This window comes from Sciurus vulgaris (genome assembly GCF_902686455.1).
Source record: "Sciurus vulgaris genome assembly, chromosome: 16".
Lineage (NCBI taxonomy): Eukaryota > Metazoa > Chordata > Mammalia > Rodentia > Sciuridae > Sciurus > Sciurus vulgaris.
Genome location: NC_136477.1, coordinates 31,718,871 through 31,746,729, shown reverse-complemented (window position 1 = coordinate 31,746,729; position 27,859 = coordinate 31,718,871). Strand labels below are relative to the sequence as shown.

Below are 27,859 nucleotides of genomic sequence, written 5' to 3'. Positions count from 1 at the left end.
AATTCTGGGAGAGCGGCCCAGGAATCTGTGTTTTCACAAGTCCTCCAAGTGATTATAAAAGTTTAAGTAGCAGTCATCTACGATGCTTTTAGGGCCGCATCTGGCTTGCAAACAGCAACCTCCAAAAAATGAACCGCAGAGCGCGGGAACACACTGGGAATGTGCCAGAACCAGTGGGCTGAGCACCTTCTCTAGGGCACTCTTTCCGCACTATAGCTGTCGCCCGGATCCCCCGGCTAGGTGGGGAGTGGCGGCCGGACGGGGCGGGCCGGAGGCTCGGGTCCCCGCCTCTCAAGCATTCGGCCGGCTGCGTTGCGCGGTCCTCCTCCTTCCTTTCCTTCTCTCTCCCTTCTTTCTTTCCTTCCTTCCTTCCGCCGGGTGCAATGGAGCCAGGGCGCCGGGCGGCCGCGGCGCTGCTGGCGCTGCTGTGTGCAGGCTGTGCGTTGCGCGTCGGGCGCGCCCAGTACGAACGCTACAGTTTTCGCAGCTTCCCGCGGGACGAGCTGATGCCACTGGAGTCGGCCTACCGGCACGCGCTGGACCAGTATAGCGGCGAGCACTGGGCTGAGAGCGTGGGCTACTTGGAGATCAGCCTGCGGCTGCACCGCCTACTGCGCGACAGCGAGGCCTTCTGCCACCGCAACTGCAGCTCGGTGCCCCAGCCGGAGCCCGCCGCCGACCTCGCGCGCTACCCAGAGCTGCGCCTCTTCGGGGGCCTGCTGCGCCGCGCGCACTGCCTCAAGCGCTGCAAGCAAGGCCTGCCGGCCTTCCGCCAGTCGCAGCCCAGCCGCGAAGTGCTGGCCGACTTCCAGCGCCGAGAACCTTACAAGTTTCTGCAGTTCGCCTACTTCAAGGCAAGTCCGCCCCGCCCCAAGGCGCGGCCCCGCCCCTCGCCCTGGGCCACGCTCTCACCCGCTCCCTTGCGTCACTGGTCACCTCCAAACCCTACCCTTCCTTCTTATTAAGGAGATGAGAATGCCTTTCTTGAGGTGTTTTTCTAAGGCAGAGGATACAAAGGACGCAGCACGATGTTTGGCACCCAACAAAGTGCCTGATGAATGTTACCTATTATTTGAGGACAGACTTCTCTTTTCTGTATATACCATTGAAATCGCCTTTTTTTTTTTCCCCCGATTGAGTTAGAACTTGCCATAGTACAGCGGAAGGTGGCCCGAGAGCTAGCAAGTGCCTCTTAAATAGGAGGAATTGAAACCAGGGTGGAGCAAGGACTCTGTGAGGACACATCCCTGCTTGGAGGAGCTTGTGCTGGTGATTCATCAGGGCTGACCCTCTGGGCTTGCTCCCTCATCTAGAATTTAACACGGCTCACTGCCTCCTTTTTATGGCTGCTTCAATTTTGTCTGTGATTGCTGGCTAAAAATAGCCACAAATTGCAATTCTCTGTCCTTTGAGTCCTTACTCTGGGGACCCACCAAGTTTTAAGAGTGGACTGGATTCCAGGTTACTGGATAATGCTGCTTGGTGGGACTTGGTAAGGTTTGGCCAAGAGCCCCCCCACCCCCACCCCCCCCTTTAAAGCCTAGTTTCTGGTTTTTTTTTTTTTTTTGCTTGAAAAAGATTTTTAGTAGAATATATTGTATTTATTCTAATGACTATAAAAACAGATTCAGGGACTGGGGTTGTGGCTCAGTGATAGAGTGCTTGCCTGGTATGCATGAGACACTGGGTTCAAGTCTCAGCAACGCATATAAATAAATTAAATTAAAGTCCATTGACAACTAAAACAAACAAAAAAGTCAAAAAACAGATTCAGGGCATATCCCAGACACCAGAGGTAGAGGTGTTTTTTGCTTCCTTTTTGAGTCTTTAAATTATAAATTCTTCTTTTAAATTTCCACTGAGACAGAACCACATGTATTTGCATTCATATGAGCAGTTATATAATCCCCCCAAGAAAAAGCTTAGTTGTAGATTTATATGAAGTATAAGTTTTGTGAATTTTGTCCTGGCAATAAAAAAGTTTTAAAATAGAAGGGGAGGGGATGAGATTAATAAAATTCCACAGTGTTGAAAGTGACAGCAGGTTCACGCTATTTTTTGTTCTTTTGGTACCAGGGATTGAACTCAGGAGCACTTACCACTGAGCTACATCCCCAGTCCTTTTTAATTTTTATGTTGAGGTAGGATCTCTCTAATGTGTTGAGGCTGGCCTTGAGCTTGATATCCTCCTGCCTCAGCCTCAGGAGTCTCTGGGATTCTAGGTGTGCTCCATCATGCCTGGCATTACACTATTTTTTTTTTAAGCTAAAAAAGACTTTTCTCTGATTTCTTTAATACCCCTGGGTTGGGGTTTGAACCCAGGTGCACTTAACCACCTCTCCACATCCCAGCCCTTTTTTGTATTTTATTTAGAGTCATGGTCACACTGAGTTGCTTAGGGCCTGGCTAAATTGTGGAAGCTGGCTTTGAACTCATGATCCTCCTGCCTTAGCCTTCCAAGTCACTGGGATTACAGGCCTGTGTCACTGTACCGCTCACATACAGATGAACTTGAAGAAGTGATAATGGGAAGGAAGAGAGAGCATTTAATGTCACATGTCTATCATGGCAGCCTCCAGAGCTTAGGATGTTTGTAACATCTCTTCAAAACCCTTTAGAGGCTTTGTAACAATCACTTACTTAAAAGTTAGTAAAATACTATCTTAGTACTTTGAGATTTCTTGTTGGTCAGGGAAAGTGAAGAATTGTATTAATAAACATGAATGTTCACTCCATTTGTTTCAACTGGAGATATAACTCAAAAAATGATTTTTGGACCAGGCACAGTGGCACACGCCTGTAATCCTGGCAGCACAGGAGGCTGAGGCAGGAGGATCCAAAGTTCAGAGCCAACCTTAGCAACTTAGCAAGGCCCTGAGCAACTCAGTGAGACCCTGCTTCTAAATAAAATATAGAAAGGACTGAGGATGTGGCTCAGTGGTTTAGTGTCCCTGGGTTCAATCCCCAGTACTGGGGGGGAAAAAAACCCAAAAAATGATTTTTGGTAGAGATGGTGATTAATTTTTCCCTCAGTGATGTTTATATTCTAGAACTTTCTTTTTTTTTTTTTTTTTTTAGTCCTGGGGATTGAACCCAGTGTCTCTTAACCACTGAGCCACATCCCTAGCCCTTTTTTTATGCTCTATTTTGAGACAGGTCTTGCTAAGTCTTTAGGTCCTTGCTAAGTTGCTAAAGTTGGTCTTTCAAATTTGCAATCCTCCAGCCTCAGCCTTCCCAGTTGCTGGGATTAATAGGCATGCACCACCAGCACATTCCTGAACTGTTTATGGCTGGGGAAAAAAATGATTGGTGATAGGCGCATGCATTCCACCTGTCACCTGAAGGTTGGCGGTAGATGGTGCTGCCTGCTGGGGCAGGACTTGGATCAGTGTGACTCTGCTGTCCTGATTTGTAGTTCTGTTTCGGTAATTCAGGACAAATGCCCAGGTTGAACATGGCACTAAGGCTGGTGGGTTCGGTCTGTCGGAGTGAGATGCCGTGGCTTGGATGTGATTTTGTAGGAGAAAGGCCGTGCTGCTAGTGTTTGCCCTCCAACTACCATTGGTTTCATGTCACCAGCTGGAGTTCTCTCCATGACTGCCGTCTTCCGTGAAATACTCCTGTTTCCCACAGGCCAAGCAAAAAGTGGACCCCAGCAGTTCATCTGATCCATAAAGACTGTTGAGCTCTGCACTGGACAGAGCTGGTGGGCTTCCAGATGTTGTTACCTCCCTCTTGCAAGGATAGTCAAAGCTGGCCTCGGGTGGCGATTTGACATGTGGGTGGGGGCAGGTGACTGTCTCTCAGGGACCCGTGGCAGGGTGGGTGCTTCTAACACCTTCTCCCAAACTTGCTGGGGTGTGTCATAGGTGTATCTGCCGAGAGGCATCTCCATGTCCCAGCTGGCAGAGCCTGAGTGGATGTAAATAAAATTACCCTTCCCTCTTCAGGAGGTTCCATGTTGCAAAACTCAGATCCTAGGTCAGGAACCTTAAAAAGTCCACTCTGCCCCCTTCTGAGGGCTCTTTTGAGAACGAGACTGTAATTTCATTGGCAAATGCTTTCAAAAGGCGACATTCAGCTCCCTTCCTTTCTTTATGACTGCTGAGCGAGGCTTTTTCCAGATGGGTGTAGAGGGTAGAGAACTTTCTGTGGCATTCTTTCACAAGCATTTCCACAATGACATCTGGGAGCCTGCCTCTGTCTCCATCCACCACTTCTCCAACACAGCAACTGCCCTTATCTCAAAAATGACTTGGCTCTAATTAGGGAACAGTATGGTATAGATGTGTGCCACTCGACGATTCTCAGAAATCTGGAGTGTTCCACAGATCCTTTATTTCCTCTCTCCAAGTCTAACTCCCCTGCTTCTGAGTGTCACTCTGGATTTGCTGAAGACTTGCATGCATGGTGACAACCCTTACCCCTACCAGGTTGAGCCATGATTCCATCAAGGTGGGACCCTGTGGTTGTTCATCATGCACCCCCACAGGGAGGTATCTGCCTCCCTTACCACCTTCCTGCTTAAAATCCCTCCACAACACACCTATTCTCTTGTGCCCTCCTGGGCACTGTTGACCAGGGTGCCAGCCCTAAATTTTCAGTGCCCTGAACCTTTCTGCACCTAAAATTTTTCCCAGCCTGGGGGATTCCCTTTTTTCTCTCTTTTCCCTGTCAGTCCAGCTTTTTCCTGCAGCTTCCTTCCGTATTTCCTCCTTTCCTCAAACCTGCTAGGTTCTCTCAACAGCATAAGGTGCTTGTCATATGGACATATGCATGAGGTGCTTTCTGACCAGACACCTACTCTGTCCTGAGTCAGAGAAACTCAGAGTCAGCTGGTTACTGCTTTACTTTTTGCAGTGCTGGGGTTGAACCCAGGGCCTCACACATGCCAGGCAAGCACTCTTCCACTGGGCTATACCCACTGACCTCTGCTTCAAAGAGAAGAAAGCTGGGCACGGTGGCTCACTCCTTTAGTCCCAGCAACTTGGGAGACGGTGGCAGGAGGATCACAAGTTTGAGGCCAGCCTCAGCAACTAGTAAGACCCTCAGCAATTTAGCAAGACCCTGTCTCAAAATTTAAAAATTTATAAAAGGGTTGAGGATGGAGTTCAGTGGTAAAGCACCCTTGGGTTCAGTCCCCATTACCAAAAATAAAAATAAAATACAATAAAATAAAATAAAAGAGAAAAGAGGGAACATATGAATTAATTTTATTAAAATAATATAAAGCCGTAATGTCATTATGTTCAAATTGTGAATACTTGGGCTAGGGTGGTGGCTCAGTGCCTGCCTAGTGCATGTGAAGCACTGGGTTCGATCCTCCGCACCACATTAAATAAATAAATAAATAAATAAAATAAAGTTATTATGTCCATCTGCAACTAAAAATGTTTTAAAAAATTGGGGATGCTTACTGTGTCCTGCCTTGTCCCAGGAACTGTGCCAGGGCCCAGGAATGCAGACATGAGTGGCTCCCAACTGAATCCTCCAAGGATTGAAGTCTGATGGGGAAGATGGACACATTAGCTGAGAACCCTGGAAAGTGTGAAAAGTGGAAGTGACACAAAAGAGAGGCTCTTAATTGAGGTTGCTGGAAGAAAGGGAGGACTTATGAGGATGTATTGTTTTTGAAGGCAGAGATGTTTTTCCCTGTCTTGCTTATTATTAAAGGTCCACTTCCCTAGAAACAGTGCCTGCATATAGGAGGCTCTTCACAGATATTGTCCCAGTGAATCGATGAGTAAATGAGGAGGAATTTGGGATCACTGAGAATAGAAGGAGAAGGTTCTGTGAAAGATACTGGAAAACATTAATATATTTGTCAGGGCTTCAGCGGAAAAGATGTGGTACAGACATACTGAGTAATTTGAAGGATATTTACTACATGGGCTACTTACAATGTGTGCCAGGTGTGTGGGGAACTCATAGCGGATGGTATGGTCCCCAGGTCTAGTACTAGAGGGGCATTACCAAGCCTCAGACAAGGGGTAAAGAAAAAAGCAATTACTAGAACCTGAAAGGAGAGACTGCATGGAGAGGGCCACCTTGAGAGAATCTGTGACTTTTAGTTAAGGGACATTGCAGCCCAAGGTGGCTGTGCAGGGAGACAGCTGGGAGATGAGATAACCCAACCTACCACCCTCCTTTCCTTCAGCCTCCTGTTGGGTGAACCCCTTTGGAAGCTAGGGGGTGAGGGAGTCTTAGAAAAGCCCACACAGGTCAGCCTCCAGGGACACAGACAGGGTGGACGTGGCCCAGAGTAGATGGGAAAGGCCATCAAAATGGGGGGACAAACACTCATCTGGATTGGCTAGATGAGGTCCTGGAGGGCCCTGGAAGTCACTGAGCCCTTAGCTGGAAACACTGTTTAGTAACAAAGTCACTAAAGGACTATTACTGAAAAGAAGAAGTTCCTATTTTACAAAACACTGCCTAGCCTGCATTCAATAGCCGTCATCTTTCTTCTTCGCACTTAGGCAAATAATCTCCCGAAGGCCATTGCAGCAGCTCACACCTTTCTCCTGAAGCATCCTGATGACGAAATGATGAAGAGAAACATGGCGTATTACAAGAGCCTGCCAGGTGCCGAGGACTACATCAAAGACTTGGAAACCAAGTCCTACGAGGTATCTTCAGATCTTTACACAGCAGTTAGTGCAATATGGATTGTTTAAGAAGTCTATCTCAGTGGACACCTGTTGACATCCAAACACTTCTAGTGATTTTTTTTTTTGGTCACCTTTGGTGAACATTATGACAATAGAAATGATTGGCTTTTTAGCAGAAAATTGATCTATTTAAGATGACTTTTTACTTTCTATGATTTTAAAGCTACCTTTCCTTTAAATGACTCATTTGTGAATATGGTCATTTGATCACTCAGTTTTAAGATGCTAAAGACCTATCTTGGAAATCACCCCAAAATGACCAGGAACAGCCAGAAAGAAACATACGCCTCAAAAAAATTTTTTTTTTTTTTTTTTTTTTTTTTGCGGTGCTGGGGATTTGAACTCAGGGCTTTGTGCTTGCAAGGCAAGCACTCTATCAACTGAGCTATATCCCCAACCCCACACCTCAAATTTTGATGAAACTAGGAGACATATTTTATACACACACACACACACACACACACACACACACACACACACACACAACATATATATTAAGGTGGAAAGTAAAGAAGAATTTAAAAAGTATAGGATAGTTAAATCTATGCATCTGTAAAGAGTTCTGATGATAATTAATCATAACAATAGTAAGAAGAATCTCTTTTGAACACTAAATATGGTCAGGATCTGTCCCTCTCAGGCGTCAGGGGCCGGGGCACCAGGGAAGGGTAGAGGCAAAATTGCCACTGGAAATGTATTGAAAGTTTCCATGAGGAGCTGGCCAAGGGTTTCCAGTAGGTGATTAGACTGCAAGCTCACCTTTTACTGGTGGGGACCCTCCACTAGAGCATGGAAGTCTCTTCTCTGGGGGGCTTTTATTTTCCCAGGGGGACTTGTCCAGCCTTCTGCAGGGCTGACAGGGTACCCCTGCTTGTCTGTGGTGTCTGAGAGGGAGTCTGTGGATATAAGCAGGAGTCTCCCAACTGAGTCAGAGATTTCAGCCCTATTCCTTCACCTTGGCCTCTGCTATGCCTGGTCCCTGACTCCTCAGCCTTTATGGGTGGAGTCTCTAGAATCAACTACCAGTCTGTAGTGAAGAGTGGCTTTGGGGGGTGTGATCTCCTGGGTGGGAGGTGGTGCTGGGAGGAAACCAGGCTCCAGTTGTCTGCACAAGCTTTCAGCTCTGCTGTGAGTTCTGTATCTGCCCTATCTTTCCTGGTGTCTGGTGCCTGCAAATGCCAATGGGGCATGTAGCTCACTTCCCCTCCAGACCCTCCTCTGTGATAATTTGCCTTTCTTCTTTCCAAAAGTTGTTGAAACCTCTTGTCTGCTGCTTGTCCCTTTCCTATTCTTCCTTCAGAAGGCTCTGTGTCTTTGTGCGTTCTTCATCGCTGTGTTCACTGGGTTTGGGGAGCAGAGCTGAGTGCAGCATGCTTACCTGGAAGTCGGCTGCTCCCTTTGTTCCCGATAGCTGTGGCTGGGCTGCCTCCTTTGCACTCAGGGGCTTCCTGACTGCTTGGTTTCCTTCTTGCTGCTACTGCTGCTGCTGTCGCCGCCTAGCAGCTTCTGGAAAGCCACTGCCTGGATTTGCTGCTCTTTTACCCAGTCTTTGGAAAGCTCCTTCAGTTCTCTGCCGGCCCAGCAGGCTTGAAGAGATCCAGCCTCTCTACTGGAGGCCTGAAGGTTGGTGAAAAGTGCAGGTCCAAGGGGTGACCTTCATGGCCCCCCATCATGATCAGCTGAAAACAAAGTCCAGGCTTGCTGCAAGTCCTGTCTTGGCCTCTCCAAATTAACAGGATTTTGCATCTATTCAAGGTCTCCACTTACTTCTTGGAGACCGATCTGCTTTCTCAATCGTAGTTATTTCTCTTTTATCTGGTTCATTTGTTAATCAGCAGAAAGTCAATAAAGTTTCCCCTCTCTGGCACCTGGTTATGTTTCCAGTAGCTGGTGCTGATGCACGCAGCTCCTACCTTCTTCATTGTTGGAGGGAGCAGGGTATCAGGCTCCTGCTCTCAAACTTGTATTTTCTCCCTTCAGTTTTTAAAATCAGCTCTATTGAGGTTTAATTTATTTACGATATATTTACCAATTTAAAGTGTATAATTCAATGAGTTTTGACAAATATATGCAGTCTTATAACTACCCCTGTGATCGTAATGTGGAATATTTTCATTACCCCTAACAAGCTCCCTGCTGTTCCTCAAGCAGTCAGGTCTCTTTGTTTAGGTCCCTGACTCCTGGCAATTGCAGATCTGATTTGTAACAAACCCTTGTTTTTGTTATTTTTTTGTACTAGGAATTGAAACCAGGGACACTTAGTCACTGAGCCACATCCCCAGCCCATTTTTATATTTTATTTAGAGATAGGATCTCACTGAGTTGCTTAGCACCTCACTAAGTTGCTGAGACTTGCTTTGAACTTATGATCCTCCTGCCTCAGCCTCCTGAGCCACTGGGATTACAGGCAGGCACTACTGCTCCCTTTGATTTGCTTTTGCTTTTATCATCAAGCACCCTTTGCGTTTTGAAAACTGAATAAGAAGTATACCTATCACAAACAGTGTAGAGAAATCTAGACATAAAGGGAGTCACTGATTGGTTTATGAAGCCAGGCATTGTTAAGGATCAGGGTAGTTCCTTTAGGACTGATGACAGCAGAGCTTGGTGATGGGCTCCATTCTTTTGGAGGGGACGTCTCTATTTCCCTTCCTGCTTGGGAGCAAGTTTCACGGCTTCTCTTGCTTTTCAGAGTCTGTTCATCCGAGCTGTGCGTGCGTACAATGGTGAGAACTGGAGGACATCCATCACAGACATGGAGCTGGCCCTTCCTGATTTCTTCAAAGCCTTTTATGAATGCCTCGCAGCCTGCGAGGGTTCCAGGGAGATCAAGGACTTCAAAGATTTCTACCTTTCAATAGCAGGTTGGTGGTGGGTGGTATCCCAGGGTAAATGGGATCATGTCCCGTGTGGATCTGTCTTCTGAGATGCCTGCCCTCTGTCCACATGCCTTCTAAGTGCCTTGAGGAACTTTTGAGCTTAAACATTAATGAGTATCTGGGGGCAGTCAACACTTACCTAGATAAGCCTTCAACCTGGCGAAAGAGCTGGTAGAAATCTGGAGCCTGCTGTATCAGCCCTGCTTGATTACAGATTCCCCAAGGCCTTTGGAAAGATAAAAATGGGCCCCAGGGCAACTCAGTCCCAACTCCCATTACTAAGATAACCTGGATTATGGCATTTTTCTAACAGATACAGAGTTAGAGGGAAGAGTACAATAAATGCTACTCAGACAACATTTTGAAAATTTCTTAGTATAGAACAAGGTATGCTTCTTATAGGAAGTTTAGGAAACATAAGAAAGAAGACTGAAGAAGGAAAGGAAACCTAAAACACCACCTGTAGGTAGCTCAGGTTTCTCTGGAGGGCCTAGACATGTGCTTAGTGCCTTCTGTGGGCAGAGTTACTCCAGCACGTGAGAAATGGCCAAGGTAAGAGTTCCCACGGTCAACTGGGGACACCGAGCCTAGAACTGTGCCTCACAAAAAGGGTAAAGAAGTTTGGACTACACCATGGATAAAAACATTGTATCTTTGTACGGTGCTTATTAAATACATCTGGGATGGGCTGAGTGCTGTGTCTCCCTCTGCAGAGTCCCTGAGCACGTTAATGGTTAAAGGCTCTGCAGAGATCCTGCAGAATGGAAGCTCTTTCAAAAAGAGGTTTTTTTTTTTTTTTTTTTAAGTCATTTTTTGTTCATAAATCTCTCTTTTTTTTAATAAAGTACCTTTTTCCCCCCCTTAAATAACCCTTTTTATTATGGAAAATTTCAAACCTACAAAAAATAGGACAGTGAATCCCTGGGTACCCACCATCCACCCTCACAGCCATTTGGGCTTCATCTACTTCCCACCTACTTCCCTTCTCTCAGGTTATTTTGAAGCAAATTCCAGACGCTGTGTCATTTCATTTGTACTTTTTCAGTATATACCTCTGAAAAACTAAGGACTCTTGTTTTTGGTTTTTAACATCACTACTGCACTATTACACCTAAAAGAATTTTAACAGTAGTTATTTAATCTCACCATCAACTATCCAGACAGCGTCCATATCATCTAAGAAATGTCAATAATTGACTATTCATTTGTTTGAATCAGGATCCAAATAAGGCTCATTTGTTCTAATAGATTCTAGTCTTAAACTCTTGATCATGGTAAAATATATATAATATGAAACTTACCATTCTAGCCTCCTTTAAATAAACCGTCCAGTGGCATAAAGTACATTCACATTATTGTGCAGCCATTACTGTCGTTTGTACCTAGAACTTCTTCATCCTTCCAAACAAACACTGTCCCCACTGTAAATACCTCCCGCATTCCTCCTTCCCACCAGCCCCTGGCAGCCACCTTCCATGTTCTTTCTCTATACACTTGATGGCTCCAGCCACCTCACGTAAGTGGAATCATGCAGTATCTGTCCTTTTGTGACTGACTTATTTCACTGAGCATAATGTCTTCAAGGTTCATCTGCATGGTAGCAATTTTTTTTTTTTTTGTGGGACTGAGGATTGAGCCACCATGCCTGACTGATTTGTTATCTTTTATGTCTTTCTTAATCTATAGTTCCCTCTGTGTCTTTTTTCTGCCTGGCTGTTGAAACGACTGAATTATTTGTCCTATAGAGATTCCCACAGTGTAGAGTGTATTGATTGCAGCTCCATGATCCTCTAGTCTCTGTTTTTCTTGTAAATTGGTACTCGTATGCAGAGGCTCGACCAGGTCCAATTTTGATTTTCTTTTTCTTTCTTTCTTTTTTAAACGGGAGCTGGGGAGTCAAGACTCTTTCACAGCAGTATGTAGGGTCTGCTGTGTCTCTTATCTGTCTTTGATACACAGCAGTCCCCCTTATTCATGGTTTCCATGGTTTCAATTACCTGTGGTCAACCACAGTAAAAAAAAAAAAGTGTATATATATATGTATGTGTATATATATATATATATGTATGTATATATATAAAGTATATATACAAACACATATATAAAATATATGTATAAGTATATATACTTTATATATATGTATGTGTATATCTATATATATATACACTATATATATATATATATACTTTATATATATATATATATATACACACCTTTTTTTCCCTTTTGGTACCAGGGATGGAACCCGGGATGCTTAATCATTGAGCCCTGTATCTCAAGCCCTTTTTTAATATTTTCTTTAGAGACAGGGCCTCACTGAATTACTTAGGACCCTGCTAAGTTGCTGAGGATGATCTTGAACTCACAATCCTCTTGCCTTGGCCTCCTGAGCCACTGTGATTACAATCATGCCCCATTGTGCTGGCCACAGTCTGGAAATATTAAGTGGAAAATTCCCAAAATAAACAGTTCATAAATGTTGAGTGGTGTCATGAACTCTCTCACCATCCAGCTCCATTCTTCCTGGGACATGAATCCTCCCTTCATCGAGCGTATCCACTCTGTATACCCCACCCTCCAACAGTCACCTCAAAGCTGTCCTGATTAGCCGATGGATGCCACCTTAGTCCAGTGCTTGTGTTCATGTGGCTCCCATGTGGTGCCACATCACAGTGCCTGTGTCACCTGCCTCACGTCTCGTCAGCATGGTACCACCTCACATCAGCACAGGGATGAGTTCAGTTCAGGAAGCGGTTTTGAGAGCGAGAGACCACACTCACATGACTTTTATTATAGTATATTTTTATAATTGTTCTGTTTTATTTTTAGTTATTGTTAATGTTACTGTGCCTCATTCATACATTAAACTCTATTATAGGTATGTGTGTATAGCAAAAAACATTTTATTTTAATGGTTTGGTACTAAAATATAATATATATAGGATTTAGCAGTTTCAGACATGCATGGGGAAGGGGTCTCAGAATGTGTCCCCCAAGAATAAGGGGGCACAGCTATGCCTAGATCATACTTTTAAACAATTTAAAACCTGTAGAGAAGTTGCAAAAATAGTACCAGGGACTTTCATGTTCTCACCCAGATTTACCAGTTTTTAACACTGATTGTGCCACACTGACTTTATCACTCTCTCCAGATGTGTTGTGGGTATCATTATTTTTACTTCAGGACCATTTGAAAGTAGGTTGGAGGTGTCTTGACTTTTTACCCCATAATACTTCACTGTATTTCCTAAGGACAACAATGTATTGTGCATATTCACGGTAATTAAATTCGGGAACTTTAATTTACGTACTTTTGTTCAATCTACCATCCATATTCTAATTTTGTCAGTTGTCCCAATCATGTTCTTTCTGGCACATTTTCTTCCGAGTGACTCAGTCCAGAATCATATTTCCTATTTAGTTGTGGTGTTTCTTTAGTGTTGTTTAATCTACAACAGGTCCTTGACCTTCCTTGGTCTGTGTATAACAATGGCATTTTTAAAGCATTTAGGCCAATTACTTTATAAATATTCCTAAGTTTTGGTTTTTGCCCTGTAATCCACAACCACCTCCAGGATGTGTTTTTTTGGCTGGGACACCGTAGAAATGACCTTCCTAGGATATCACATCCGGACATGTACAGTGTCTGCTCACCCTTTTACTGGTGATATCAGTTTGGTTAAGGTGTTTTCTAGTCTCTCTACAGTTTAGTTAGCACTTTTTTTTTTGAAGTTACTTATTAACAACAAGATCATAACAAACTGCTATTCATCAACATTTGGATTGTCCAATCATTTGCTGTTCTATATTAAATTGAAATGGATAACTAAGTTTTTTTTTCTTTTTTGCTAAGTACAGAGATGTGTTTTCAAAGTCTATAGAACTGTGTTTTCAAAGTCTACAGAATTGTGTTAATAGTTCAAAGAATAAATGTCTCTGTAAATTATTTAGTATTTTAAGATATCATTTTGCATTCCTACCAGCAATATATGAGAGGCTTTTTCTCTACAGTCTTGCCAATAAAAATATGTGCAAACATCCTGAGGTCCTTTCCTTCTAGTTGTGTAAAGGGATAAAAGAGGGAGCGAAGGATCACTTTGGAGATTCTAGGGACCAGGCCTGAAGAAGCATTTAGAAGTTGTTACTATCTATATTTCATTGGCTACAACTAGTCATATGGTCCCAATCTTATTGCAAGGGAGGCTGGGAAATGTAGTCTTTGACATCTTCCTATGTAGTATGTTTTATACATATATATGTTACATGTCATATATGTTGTTTGCCTTATTCTCTCAAAGGCTTTATAGATTCTGTGGTTTGGATGTACTATAATTTATTGACTGGCAGTTAGGTTACACTTCTCAGTTTGCTGTTATTATTTCCTAGAAGTAAACAGCCAAGTTAGAAGGTTATGTATATTTTAACCTTTGGTAAATGTTGCAAAATTGTTTTCCAAAATGTTTGTTCCAGTTTTGCTTCCATCAACAGAATATGAGTGTAAGTTTTACCATTTTTTCCCTAATATCAGTGCTATCAAATTTTTAAAATTTTGCCAATTTAACAGTTTAAATTATTATTTTGTCTCTCTCTCTTTTTTTTTTTTTTTTTTTTTTTGCCTTGCTGGAGATCAAACCCAGGGCCTTGTATATGTTAGGCAAGTGATCTACCAGTAAGCCACATCCCCAGCTCATTCTTTTTCTTCTTCTTCTACTGGGGATTGAACCCAGGGCCTTGTGCATGACAGACAAGTGCTCTACTGCTGAGCTAATTCTCATCCCTTTTTATTTTTTATTTTGAGACAGATTCTCACTAAGTTGCCCTCACTGGCCTCAATCTTGTGATTCTCTTGCCTCAACCTCCCCAGAAGCTGGGATTACAGGAGTGTGCCACCTCACCCAGCCAGATTGTATTTCTTAATTACAAAGGAGGTATAGCATTTCTTTACAATGTTTATTCACTGTTTTTCTCATTTGTTTTCTATTAACACACTTTGGACATTTTTATAACGGGTGTTTGTCATTTTTTTTAATTGATTTTAAGGAGCTTTGCATAGTAAAGATTTTATCCCCTTATTGTAAATGTTGCAAATGTTTTTTTCTTATACTTTTCTCATTTACATGGAAGGCAGAAGTAGCTTATTAAGCAAGTAATGGATTGGGTGTAGTAGAGATCACCTATAATCCCTGCAGCTCAGGAGGCTGAGGCAGGAGGATCGAAAGTTCAAAGCCAGCCTCAGCAACTTAGTGAGGTCCTAAGCAACTCAACAAGACTCTGTCTCTAAATAAATACAAAAAAAAGGGCTGGGGATGTGGCTCAGTGGTTAAGTGCCCCTGAGTTCAATCCCTGGTACCAAAACAAACAAAAAAATGTAATGGGGCTGAGGACGCAGCTCAGTGGTAGTACACTTACCTAGCACACACAAAGCCCTGGGTTCAATGCCCAGCACGGGAGGAAAGAAAGGGAGGGAGGTAAGGAGGAAGAAGGAAGAACAGAAGCAAGCAATGGATGTGCTGCTCTGAACATTTGTGGCTTTCCCCCCCCCCCCCAGATCATTACATAGAAGTTCTGGAATGCAAAATACAGTGTGAAGAGAACCTGACTCCAGTTATAGGAGGCTATCCGGTGGAGAAATTTGTTGCTACCATGTATCATTATTTGCAGTTCGCTTATTATAAGTGTAAGTAATTTTCTATGGGATCTTGTATTTATTTAAGGTATTTATTTAATCCCCAAAGACTCAGTTTTCCCAATTTAATCTTCCTGAGACTCAACTTCCCTATCAGCAGAATAGAGGTCACAGCCTTTACCTGTGGTTGCTGTGAGTCCATCAGTCACCTTGACAGCCCTGGTGACACGCTGTGCAGGAAGAGATAGCGTGGCTTCCTGCTTTAGGTCCAGACCCTGGAACCACACTGCCTGGGTTTGAACTTCAGCTTTGTCATTACTGACTTCTCCATGCTTCGGTTTCCTCATCAGTCAAGTGGCAGTAATAGTCCTCACCTCCCAGGATCGTCTTCAGGATTAAGCGAGTTAGTGGATGAGAAATGCTTAGCGTACTCACGCACCGCATTCAGCCAATGGTACCACGCAAGGGCTTGTCTCCTCTAGCGTCATTTCCCTTCCTCCCCAAGAGCGGCTCTACTTTTCAGATCGTGAGAGCCTCATTCCAGCTGGTCCTTCCTGGACCTGAAAGTGGAGTGCGTCCATGAGAACACACCAAGTGGACAAAGGGAAGCAAATGTGAAAGGAAAGGTCACTCAGAGTGAGACTCAGAGCCTGTCCCTTGAGCCTTCACCTCCGCTCCCCACCTCTGTGCCCAGCGCCACTTGTTTGAGCAGGGTGCACCTTGGCAATTGGATTACAAGTACAGGAGGATTACCGTGGACAGATGCAGCAGGAACAGTTCTGTTCTAGTGGAGAAGTGCCAGGGTCCAGTGGTGGCAGGGTTCTGGCTGGAACAGATACCTCCAGTCACGCTGGTCTCAATCAGGATTGGCCGGTCTCAGGGATGCCCCAGGAAGAGTGAGAAGTGACCTTGGCTTCTGTGGCTCTCCTTTCCCATTGTGGCTATTGTATTCTTGTTGGGATCCCTGTTCTGCAACAGATACCTACCTTTTTATATTCCTCAGGACACACTGAAATCCTTGCCTGTTGAAGATTAAAGAAGAAGGAAAAAAAAAATATATATATATATATATTACACATAATACATGCCTATATGTTATATAACAGTCCATAGTATCTCCAACAGCCTCTGAGCTTGGCTTGATTCTGAGCACATAAAGCTTGAGTATTAGGTGTTCAGGAGTATTGCAGACATATCCTGACTTTGGCAGTTCAGAATCTCCCTGTGTATCAGAAACTGTGGCAAAGACTTGTAAACAGCTTTGCATGTTGTTCCCCCAAAGTCTTTGTTTTCTGGAGTTATAGAGTATACCTAAGGCTCAGTGCCTTGAATGGGCCTGCTAAGGCTGGCCTCAATTTTGCAATCCTCCTGCTTCAGCCTCCCAAATCTTTGGGATTACAGGTACCAGCTCAGCCACATTAAATTTCTTAAGGTCAAATGTTGCTACCTATGTTTGAACCCTTTAGCAGCCCTGCAGGTCTTGTGAATCTTAAGTCCCCCTAAACTATGGATTGAAGTTGTCATTACAAGAAATAACCACTGGGTGGCACAATTTACTCATATCCTAGCTCAAGTTACACCTACCAACCAGAGCTTTGGCAGCAATGTTCTTTCTTCCTCAGTTTTAAATCAGAGTGGAAATGTGCCAGAATAAATACCCAGGATCTTTTGTATCATTTATATCTTCCCATTTGCCCCACTCGCTCCTAAGACAAATTCTGACCCTTCAGATCCCTGTGCTGAAGGTGAGGAAGGTGGGACAATGCCAATAGGGAGGCAGGGGTGGGAACCTCAGTCCTCAGGAGTTGGCAGGACCCAGTAACTTTAAATCTCTTCCATCCCTGAGGATCCACCTTCCTTCGTCTTCCATATCTGGTTTAGTTGTAGGGACCCATCTGTATCTGGAGAGTATGGGCCCAGGAACTGTAGGCCCCAAAGGAGGGCTTCCTGCTGAGTCATCTATCTCCCTTGGGCCCAGGACAATCCAGGCCTTGGGGACCCAACCTTCTTTGGCTGGTGTCAGGGGCCTGAGACCAGCCCATGTCCCCAGAGCCTGAAGTGTTGGGCATGTCTGCCAAGGCATCTGCCTATCAAGGAATATGGCCTCCCAGCTGCCGTGGGGACCCAGCCTGTGACCTTCCATCCTGATTCCGGTCAGTTACAGGCTTTCCAGAGGAGGAGCTGTGGAGAAGAAGCCCATTCGTGACCTTTTTCCTCTAGGAAGCTGTGCTGGAGCTGGGGGTCTCTGGGGGAAGGGGTTGCAGGGAATGGTTTGCTGATTTGCTCATCATCTTCTTTCCTGGTTACAGTGAGTGACTTGAAGAATGCAGCCCCCTGTGCGGTCAGCTATCTGCTCTTTGACCCGAATGACAAGGTCATGCAGCAGAACCTGGTGTACTACCAGTTCCACAGGGACAAGTGGGGCCTCTCGGACGAGCATTTCCAGCCCAGACCAGTGAGTGCCCTGCAGCTAGTGCCTCCACTTTTTCTTCCCTTCTCTTCAGCCTGACTTTCAAGAGACTTAAGAGAAAGGGTTCTTTCAGAAATGAATTGGTTTCTGTAGTGTTTTGGTCTTAACATTTTATTGCTTTATTCTGGTTTCTGAACCTGTAAACGTTACATATGTCAAATGTTAACAGAAATATTTTACTTAGAAAGTAAGATTCTTTCTTTAGCCGGGCGCGGTGGCGCACGCCTGTAATCCCAGTGGCTTGGGAGGTTGAGACAGGAGAATTGCAAGTTCAAAGCCAGCCTCAGCAATGGTGAGGTGCTAAGCAACTCAGTGAGACCCTGTCTCTAAATAAAATACAAAATAGGGCTGGGGATGTGGCTCAGTGGTAAAGTGCCCCTGAGTTCAAGCCCCAGTTCCAAAAAAGAAAAACAGAGATTCTCTCGAAATCTCACTTTCACTTTATCCCAAGCTTTATAAGTGACACATTTACACATCTGTACAGCCTGTATTTTTCACAAAAAACAGGATCCTGTTTCACGTGCTGTTTTGCAAATTTTTGCAACTTGCTTGGTCTTTCTCATAATTCACCTTGAAGATTTTTCTAGGCCATACCTACTTTACTATTATTTTCCAATAGCACCATGGTAGGCTCTCTTTTGGATAGACCATCATTTAATTTCCTTGATGGACAAACTCAAAGTTTTGTCAGAGAACTCCATTAATTATATGTGATTTTCAAGAGCTCTTTTCTGGCTGATCTTTGTATTTTCATATGCCATCCTGAGTTGTCATAAATACATCTTCCTTCACATCTCACTCTCCCGCTAATACACATGTGTTCACAAACTCCCCTCATTTACTCAAGGTGGCTACTTTTTAAAAAAAAAAATTGAAATATATTTCCTATACCATAGACTCCCCCTTCTTTAAGTGGTACAATTCAGTGGCTGTTGCTGTATTCACAAAGTTCTCCAAACATTGCCACTCTGTCCTTCTAAACATTCTCGTTCCCCCAGAAAGAAATCCCATACCGCCTCCCAGCCCTGACATTGAAAGGTGGGTCCTACAAGCTGTTCTCTGTTTGTCTGAACAGGAAGCAGTTCAGTTCTTTAATGTGACTACGCTCCAGAAAGAGCTGTATGACTTTGCTAAGGAAAATATCATGGATGATGATGAGGTAAGTTTTCATGCTTAGCACACGTCTGGCTGAGAGAAAATATTACTCACGTCCTTGCTCAAGTCAGTGGAAGGCTGAGGCGTCCCTGAAATAAGAGACAGAAGGGGACCTTGAGAAAGACAGTTGCAGTGGGAGTTTTAAGGAAAGGCAGAACCCTGGCATGGAGGAGCCTGGCTTTCTAGGAAAATCTTTCCCGAAGGCGCCATGCATGGAGCGGTGCTCTGGGAATCCACAGCGCTCCCTCAGCCAGTCACCATTTTTTAACTTTTTTTAACTTTATAAAAACAGTGAATTTTCAATTGCTCAGCACTCTGAGTATACTTAAACTCCCCATTCCAATTTTTTTTTCTATCGGACTGTTATCTTTTTTTTTTTTTTTTTTTTTTGGTAAATTATGTCCTTGCTGTAAGCATTTTAAGTCTGATTAAACCAACCCCTTTATTGACAAACTTAAACAGGTTATGGACTTGTCATTTTGTGGAGGGGCAGTGAAGCCACAGAAAAGCCATTGTTGTTTGGAACAAATTGAAAAATGCTTTCTAGAAAAGCTGGGGACTAGAGGCTGGGGATGTAGCTTAGTTGCTGGTGTGCTTGCCTTGCATGCACAAGGCCCTGGGTTCATTCCCCAGCATCACAAAAGAAGAACAAGGAAAAAAAAAAAAGTTGGGGACCTGCCATGTTGGAGTGGGAAGAGTCCTGTGAGCCTGTTCTGGTCTGACCCTTCACGTTATAGGTGAGGAGTCTGGGAGACTGAGCTGTGGGGCCGGAGCCCTCCAGGCTGCTCTTTCCACTACCTTGGTTTTAGGTGAAGCACCTCTGAATAAGACATGGTCAGGAAATCTTTCTATGCTCAGATTTGCATAGGACAGATCCAATCCTACCATGAAGGAACTGAGCCTCAGTTCTTTTTCTATGAAGTAGGAGTAATAAGATCACCCTCCCAGGATTGTGAGAAGCAAACACCACATCACATGTGGAAGTGCTCTGTCAACCAGGTTGTCATGTACGGGCCTAAATCTTGGGTGGGATCTCCTAGAAGCAGAGTCTGATGGGGTCACAGGGATGTTTTGGTGCCAACGTGCAAAGCATTTGTGCTGACCAGATACCAACAATGTTGGCTGCTGTGACTTAGGAGGTGTGGTCCAGTTGTTGAAGCAGAAATAAACAGATGGAAAAGGAGGGAGCCCAGAGGATGGACACTAAGTGGGGCTTTTCAGATGGTGGCTGAACTGTCCACTTCACACAAGCTAGCTGTGGGGTGGGAGAGTGCTTGATGTGGAGTGGAACCTAAGGTCCCCTCCACGGTGTCAGTCCTCTGGACCCCAGGTCAGGGGAGAAGACCTGCTTTGGCCCAAGCAGCCCACCAACAGTGGCCTCTTGGTAAACAGTTTTGCCCACCAGCACTTTTAAGTTCAGGTAACTCACACAGGTGTCTTCTCTTCTCTTACAGGGAGAGGTTGTGGAATATGTGGATGACCTCTTGGAACTGGAGGAGACCGGCTAGTCCCCAGCAACCAAAGAGACCTCCCCTCAAAGTTCAGGAAACAGATTCTTTGCCCTCCTTTTCCCAAAAGCCAGATTTTTTAATACCTCAAAGCCTTCCCTTTACAAAGTAAAAGGGAAGCCCCCATCTCTTTCACTACATATAACCAGGGGTGAGCCTGTCTTCTGTGTTCACACCTCTCTTCCCCATGTTCACACCTTCTTTCCTTCTTCACACTTGTCTTCTCCATGTTCACGCCTGCCTTCCCTTCTTCACACCTGTCTTCCCCATGTTCACACCTGTCTTCCCATGTTCACACCTGTTTTCCCATGTTCACACCTGTCTTCCCTGTGTTTGTATCTGTTTTCTCCTGTTCGTACATGCCTTTCTCACTTTTGACTGGAAGGACAGTTTTCCATGTTATTTTTTTTTTCCCCCGAAAAAACTCAGTATTATTTTTTAAAATAAGAAAAACACTCCTAAAGGATGATAATTGCGTAAACTCCTTTTGGTCCCTTTGCTCTTCCAGACTTCAGTCTCTTTTCTGAAGGTGGAAGTAGACAGAGGCTACATTTCTGCAAACCTCATGATGGTCTTCACTTGGTCTGGCCTGTACCACTTCTTGCAGCTATTGAAAAACAAGTTGGGTGGATGTACAGAATACAGAAATGTGGCTTTTCCCCAACACTTTTCAATCTCCAAAATCTTATAGGGATCAGTCAGTCTCTTTTGAGAACAATTCTCAGTTATGAGTCTTAGAGTTGGAAATGGAAGAAAGCCAGAGAGTCTGGTTTCATTCATTCTTTCCATTAATATTTGTTGAATATCTGCTGTTGCGAGGCATTGACCTGGGTACCAGTGATACTGCACAGAATAACAGGGAAAGAAAAAAAAATTCCCAGTCTCACAGAGCCTACATTCTGTGGGGTCAAGGAAGACAGCGAGCCAGCAGGAGTAAATATACCTGTGGTTTCAGATGGTGATGATTTGCTGTGGAAAAAAATAAAGCGAGAAAGAGGATAAGGAGTCCTAGATGTGAGCCTGCAGTGTGCTCTGGGTGGCTCACCTAGGAGGTGAGGTTACAACAGGGGCCTTAGGGCAGCTGGTCTCAGGGCAGAGGAAGGAGCAGGACATGCAGTGCTTGGAAGGGGGATGTGCTTGGTGGGAACCACAGGGAAGCCAGGCAGAGGCATGGGCCAGGGAAGGGCAGAAGGAAATAAGACCAGACAGATGTAGGGGTGGGGGCCCAGAACAGGGGGTCTTAGTGGCTTGTGCAGGGCCTTTGGCTTGTACTGAGTGAGGCAGGGGTCTTTGGGAAGTTTGAGTGTCTTGACTGACTCCTCAAGTGTTACGCTAGCTCCCATATTATAGGAAACGTGATCCTGCATGGGGTGGGAGCAGGGAGACCTGTGAGGAGATACTAGATCGTGCAGGCCTGGATCTGGGGCCACAGCAGTGGCAGTGGTGAAAAGTCATCAGAATCTAGATTTATTTTGAAAGCAGAGCCCGTGGGATTTGCTGACAGGTTGGATTGGAGTGTAAGAGAGAGGATTAAGGGTGACATCAAGGTTTGGGACCTCAATGAAGGGAAGGATGGAGTTAGCATTTACTGAAATAGGGAAGACTTGGTAGCGGGGAGGAAGGAATTTGGGGCCAAGCCTGTGGTTTGAGATTGGGGTGTGAGGTCCAGGCTGCAAACTGAATTGGAGGGTTTTCTGAGGTCAGATCCCCAGCAGAGCTGGAGACAGAGATGTCACATGAGCACACATTGTTTACTGTTGGGGGGCTCTTAGGAGAAACCTGGGACAGTCAGTTGTTGGTTGTGGAAAGTCCCCTGGGGTATAGAAATCTTTGAAGACAAGAAGCTTCAGCTGAGGGCAGTTCTTTGGAAAAGGGCTGTGGGCCACCAGTAGCCAACATGTTTAGTTGGGTCCTGGGTTCAGCTGTGAGGGATCTGGGAGGAGTGTTGACTGACAAATTATCAGCATGGCAATAGCACCTGAAGCCAAGAGGCTCCCTGGGGCCACCTAGATTCTATGTATTTGTTAAGAATCAACAAGAGTACAGGGCTCTTTAGGAAATGAGAAATCAGCCAAAGAGACCGAGTTGTGGGTCAGAAGGCCAGGAAAGTGTGACGTTCTGGAAACAACTTTCTTTATTAGAATTTATTCCTTCTTTCAAAACAAACTACTTTTCTAGTGGAAACCAGGGGCCCTTAACTACTGAGCCACATCCCCAGCCCTTTTTATTTTTTATTTTGAGACAGGGTCTCACTAAGTTGTTTAGGACCTCAGTAAGTTAGTTGCTGAGGCTGGCCTTGAACTTGTGATCCTCCTGCCTCAGCTTCCCAACTCCCTGGGCTTATAGGCACCCCACTGGGAGACAAGATTTTTCCCAGGGGTGACCTGGAAAGGAACAAAAGGAGATGGTGTTTTGGGTCTTGGTAGCATGGAGATTCGCTGGGGATAGTAAACACATTTGAGCTTTTCAGGTTTTCTTTTTCTGCCCCTATCACACTATTCAGACCTCTGCATCCTTCCATTTGTACTTCTGCAATGCCTGCTCCCCTCCCCACCCTCCCCGCCAAGACGCATCCTCTTTCACCTGCAGCCCAAGAATCCAAGGCAGGTTCACCTAGAGTACCTAGCTCATGACAGTAACCTACCACTTCTGTCTGGCTAAACCACCCACAGATAGCCGTCTATACCCCTAGGGGACTATTTGGCTAAAGGAGTCAGTGTTTTTTTAATCTTTTATTTTGGTACTGGGGATTGAACCCAGGGGCACTCAATCACTGAGCCGCATCTCCAGCCCTTTTTGTTTTTTGCATTTTATTTAGAGAGGGTCTCCCTATGTTGCTTAGGGCCTCTCTGAGTCGCTGAGTCTGGCTTTAACTCACGATCCTTCTGTCTCAGCCTCCCAAGTCGCTGGGATTACAGGTATCTGCCACTGCACCCGTGGAGTCAGTGTTTTTAACGGATATATTTGTGACCACAGCATCCTGCCAGTTGGTGCCCTCCTATCCAGGGATGAGTCAGATATTATGTGGCTTGCTGGTAAGGGAGATGGCCTTTGCCCACAGAATGCTGGCTTCTTCTGTCTATCCTTACCCCACCCTCTACCAGGAAAATTTCCTTTTGAGGTCAGTGGGAAGAAGGATCATAAGGCAGGACTGTGAAGGAGTTGGGGACCCAGTGAATGGATGCCTTGCTTGGGGTTCCTGAATCTGTGCAGACGATGTACCCAGCAGCTGCTTAACAGCCGACAGCTCCTAGCTGCACTAGTCCTGTGTGAAGGAATGGCAGGAGACATCTACAGGGACCAGCCCGGGCTGGGCTTGCCTGCTCCCTCCTCCATATGCCCTGAAGAGCTATTGTCTGGTCCTCATCCTCAGTCTGGGGTGAGCTTTTGGTAAAGGATGTTTTCCACACAGGCATTGGGGTCGGGGAGGTCCTCCTTCACTCTCTGAAATTGTTCCCCTTTCACTCGAATTAAAAGACCCTTCCACCCACACCCTAGCAATACCCCCTGGAAGAGACCCTGGTGGCAGTGTGAGCAACATCTTTGACTAAGGCTGTGGAGCTGAGTTACTAAATCTTTTTCAAAGAAAACAAAACCAGACTTGAGAAATAAAAGTGGGCTGATTCCTCTAAACCTACCATGAAACCCCAGGGTGAGGCTGCACTCAACAGCTCAACCCAACAACTCCCTGAGTGTGTTTCTTGGAAGAGCCTGGAAGATTTCTGGATTGAGACTCCATAGGTTCAGCATCAGTTTGGTCTGTCTTTTGAAAAAAAAACAAGCACATTTGTAAGCTTGGTGGAAGGGTCCAGGTCTAGTCTAAGATGTCTCGTATGTCCTCTGCCCCAGCAGCGTGGAACACAATGCCCTCCCTGTTTGGTTTCCTCAGGCTGGTCCCAGGGAGATGACTGCCATGGTGGGTGTCTGTCCAGCTCCATTGCCACTCAGGCAGTCCAAGCAGAAAGACTACGGTGAAGGTCAAAGGCCACCCCTTGGGGTCACTGCTAAGGTCTGAGAGGGGGTTTGTGAATACACACATATTTAAAAGCAACCAACTGACTGAAATGTAACCCAGGTCATCACGTTCAACACATGAACACCTTTCTAAATTTTCAGACGTTCGAATGACTGCTGCTATCCTTTGCTCCCCTCTGGGATCCAAAGGGAGAATCACTGGGGACGTGGACCACAAAGGCTGCCTTAGGAAGGAAATGTGTGCTCTTATGAGTTCTTATTAAGGGAATTTTTAAGAGCACAAAAATTTTATTGAACCCCATTCAGTGGCAAACAGAAAATGATTTGTTAGATTGTCAGTGGGAAAGACTTTATTATGACTGCTGATGGAATAAACGGTGGCCGGTTTCTGCCAACATTTATGGAAATAACGTTTTTAAGTTTTAAATGTGAGCTGTAAACCGAAGCTACTTCAGTTAAAAAAAAAAAATTCAATACTTAAACTGTGGGGAAAAGGTGGATTGGTGCCAGGGAAAACATTCTCATTTAATAGTGTTTGAACATGGGTCTGCAGCACAGTTTGTAGCGAGGCACTGAGAAAAAACCACAACTAATCCTTCATCGCAGCTGTCTGAACTCTTGATCATCTGCCATCCCCCAAACAGCGACTTCTTTTTTCTGGTGACTCTGGGCTTGAATGACCCAGTGTGGAGAGTTTAAACTATGTACAGGGGGCTTGGGGGGAGGAACCCAAAGTAGGCCTCAGTCAAAGATTTTGTGCATTGGTCTTCCTGTATCTGTGGCCGGGGGCAAGACTGGTCCCCACACCTGTCCCTGTGGCATCTCCGGGCAAGAGAAGACACCATGACAGCCCAGTTTTGCCTTGACTGACCCATTCCTACCTGGAAATAAGAGTCAGGAGCAGCAGTGGTTGTAGACAAAGCTTTCCTCTCCAGGAAAGGCACGTGAGCAAGCATACCCTAGCACCTAACACTGTCCCCTCACAGATAGCTGGCTTTGGTTGCTTGTTGAATGAATGATCTGGTTTTCAGTATCCTCTTAGAGCTGGCAGGTAAGATACGGGTGCCTCATTTTACAAGAAAAGTAGAGGGAATTTGGCATTGTGGCCAATAGATTCAAACTAGATCCCAGAGTTTCATCTCTCACTTAGGGATGACTGTCCGTGGACCAAATTATAAAGGTTATTACTGGTGTGTTTTTCCAGGGTGGCATGTGTGATCTCGCTCTTGTAGAAAATTAGTACTTGGAAAATATTTGGAAACAAATTTTATAAAGATCACTATAGCTGGGCATGGTGGCTCATGCCTGTAATCCCAGCCACTCTGGAGGCTGAGGTAGAAGGATGACAAATTTGAGGTCAGCCTGAGCAACTTAGTGAAGCCCTAGACAACTTGGTGAGCCCCTGTCTCAAAATAGAAAATAAATTTTTAAAAAAGGGACTGGGGATGTAGCTCAGTGGTAAAACAGCACTGGGTTCAATTCCTAATACCAAACCAAACTAAACCAAAAAACCACTTTTTTTTTTTTTCCTTATTCCCCACTGTTTTCTTTTCTATCCACTGGATGGGAATATCTTCGCCACACCCAGTCATTCCAGGACACGTGTTGTAACGAGCTCTGTTTTCTCAGGTCCGTGAAATTTCTGACATTCATCTAGCAAAGCCGAACCTTCATACCAAGGACTCCTGGGTTGCCCGAAGCAGAGATGATCCTGGCTAGCCTGGAGCTGGCTAAGGTGTGGTAAGGCAGCAGGGGCTCATTCCTCCCATGGGAAACTTCTCTTTCAGAGGAGATCTGGGATCTCACTAGGGAAAACAAACAAACAAAAACCCTGAAATCTGTTTCAAACAAGGAAGCAAAACTTCTTCAGGCATGCCTGTCAACAGCAACTGTGCCATGCATGTCTCTCGAGAGCAAGCAAGGAGAAAGAAAAGAGAAGGTGGCAGGTGGAAAGGGAGCAACTAGCCAGCCCAACACAAAGAGGTCCACATTATGGATTACCGTATTGTGTCCAGATCCCCTGAAGCAAAGCCTTATGCAAGTGATGGAATGCTCTCAAGAGAAGGGACGTGAGGGGAGCCAGCAAGGATGGGTCCTCAGTTGGACCAGCTTCCTCCTGATCTCATGGGATTCCTGGAGCATGAGTTATACCACAGAGCTGGTCCCACTTGAGGCAAGGAGGCCTTTCTATCCCCAGTTATCCAGTCTAGCAGGGTAGAAGATGGGTCTGTCTGGGTGAAGACAGTTCTCTAGGTGAGAAGTGTACACTTATGTGCTTATAAGCATTTTAGCAGCTGGAAGATGAGAGTTCCTCTGCCTAGTGAAGGGGATCTGAGAGGGGCCCTAGTGGCTCATGATTTGGGAGGCAAGGACCCTCGGTGGTCACAGAGATATAAAGGGACAAAAGGCAGATGGTATTGATGCTGGTGGTTTCTGAGCTGGATCTCCCCGTTTGTTCCTCCAGGATCTATTTCCCACCCTTCCCTGATCCCTACAGTGTACAGTGCCTGGGCTTCCTTGCTGTCTGACTTCTCATTGCCAATGGGACCTGCCTGCAGGACACTGCAGAGTGAGAGGAGAGGTCTGAGTCTTTCAAACCCCCACACTGGCTGGGCATGATGGTGCACGTCTGTAATCCCAGCTACTCAGGAGGCTGAGGCAGGAGGATCGCAAGTTCCAGGCCAGCCTCAGCAGTTTAGCAAAGTCCTTAGCAACTTAGTGAGACCCTGACTCAAAAAATAAAAATGGGCTGGAGTTATAGATTAGTGGTAAACAGCAAGGCATCTTGGGTTCAATCCCCGGTACCAAAAAAGAAAAAAGAAAAAAAAAAAACCAAAAAACAACGATGTTGAACAGTGGCTGCTTCTTGAGGCCAGAACTCTTATCCTATAGTGTCTTTTCTCTTGCGGACACTCTGTCATTGGGGTCCCTACTGGTTGTCTACCATTCCCTGATGGTTCTCTTAACCCTGCCCACACCTTCGTGAACTGTCTCTTCTTAACCCTCTAATTATTCCTTTGAGTATCCCATAGGTTGAGCGAAGTGGGGGATCAGTTCTGGTCTCTTAGAGCAGTGCTTCTCAAACCTTACCACGGACACCCATGGCCTGGGCATCTTGTTCAATGCAGATTCTGATTCAGCAGGTTTGGGGCAAGGCCGGAGAGTCTGCACTTCTACCGAGCTCACCGGGGGGCCTGTTGGGCTGGTGCAGGAGCCTTTCCTCTATGATTGGGCCGAGGAAGGCAGGGGGCAAGAGTTCCGTAGACTTCCCTGAAATTCTGCTACAGGAGGTAACATGGCTGAGAGTTATGCTTAGAGAGGGCAGTGCAAACACAGCAAGTATTAAGATGTTATTTTCAAGATTACTAAAGAATCCTTAAAAATAAATAAATAAAGCCCAGCACGGTGGCTCATACCTATAATCCCAGTGGCTCTGGAGGCTGAGGAAGGAGGATTGTAAATTCAAAGCTAGCCTCAGCAACTTAGACCCTAAGCAACTTAGTGAGACCCTGTCTTAGATTTTTAAAAAAAGGCCTGGGGATGTGGCTCAGTGGTTAAGCATCCCTGGCACAAAA

At 45.2% G+C, this 27,859-nt stretch overlaps 1 protein-coding gene and 1 long non-coding RNA gene across 2 annotated transcripts; one reads left to right on the top strand and one right to left on the bottom strand.

The window, feature by feature from the left end:
• Window positions 1-20,775, top strand: CRTAP (cartilage associated protein). Its single transcript, XM_079114003.1, has 7 exons — window positions 1-854; window positions 6,480-6,629; window positions 9,364-9,535; window positions 15,099-15,227; window positions 17,486-17,631; window positions 18,722-18,805; window positions 20,256-20,775. Exons 1-7 carry the CDS (start codon window positions 384-386, stop codon window positions 20,307-20,309), a joined length of 1,206 nt encoding a protein of 401 aa, XP_078970129.1. The 5' UTR covers window positions 1-383; the 3' UTR covers window positions 20,310-20,775.
• On the bottom strand, window positions 20,404-27,847 carry LOC306645872. The gene is made up of 2 exons (XR_013759749.1): window positions 20,588-27,847; window positions 20,404-20,546 (listed from the first exon to the last, which is right to left on the bottom strand). It is a non-coding gene; the product is annotated as an uncharacterized lncRNA (long non-coding RNA).
• Between the last annotated feature and the right edge of the window lie 12 nt (window positions 27,848-27,859).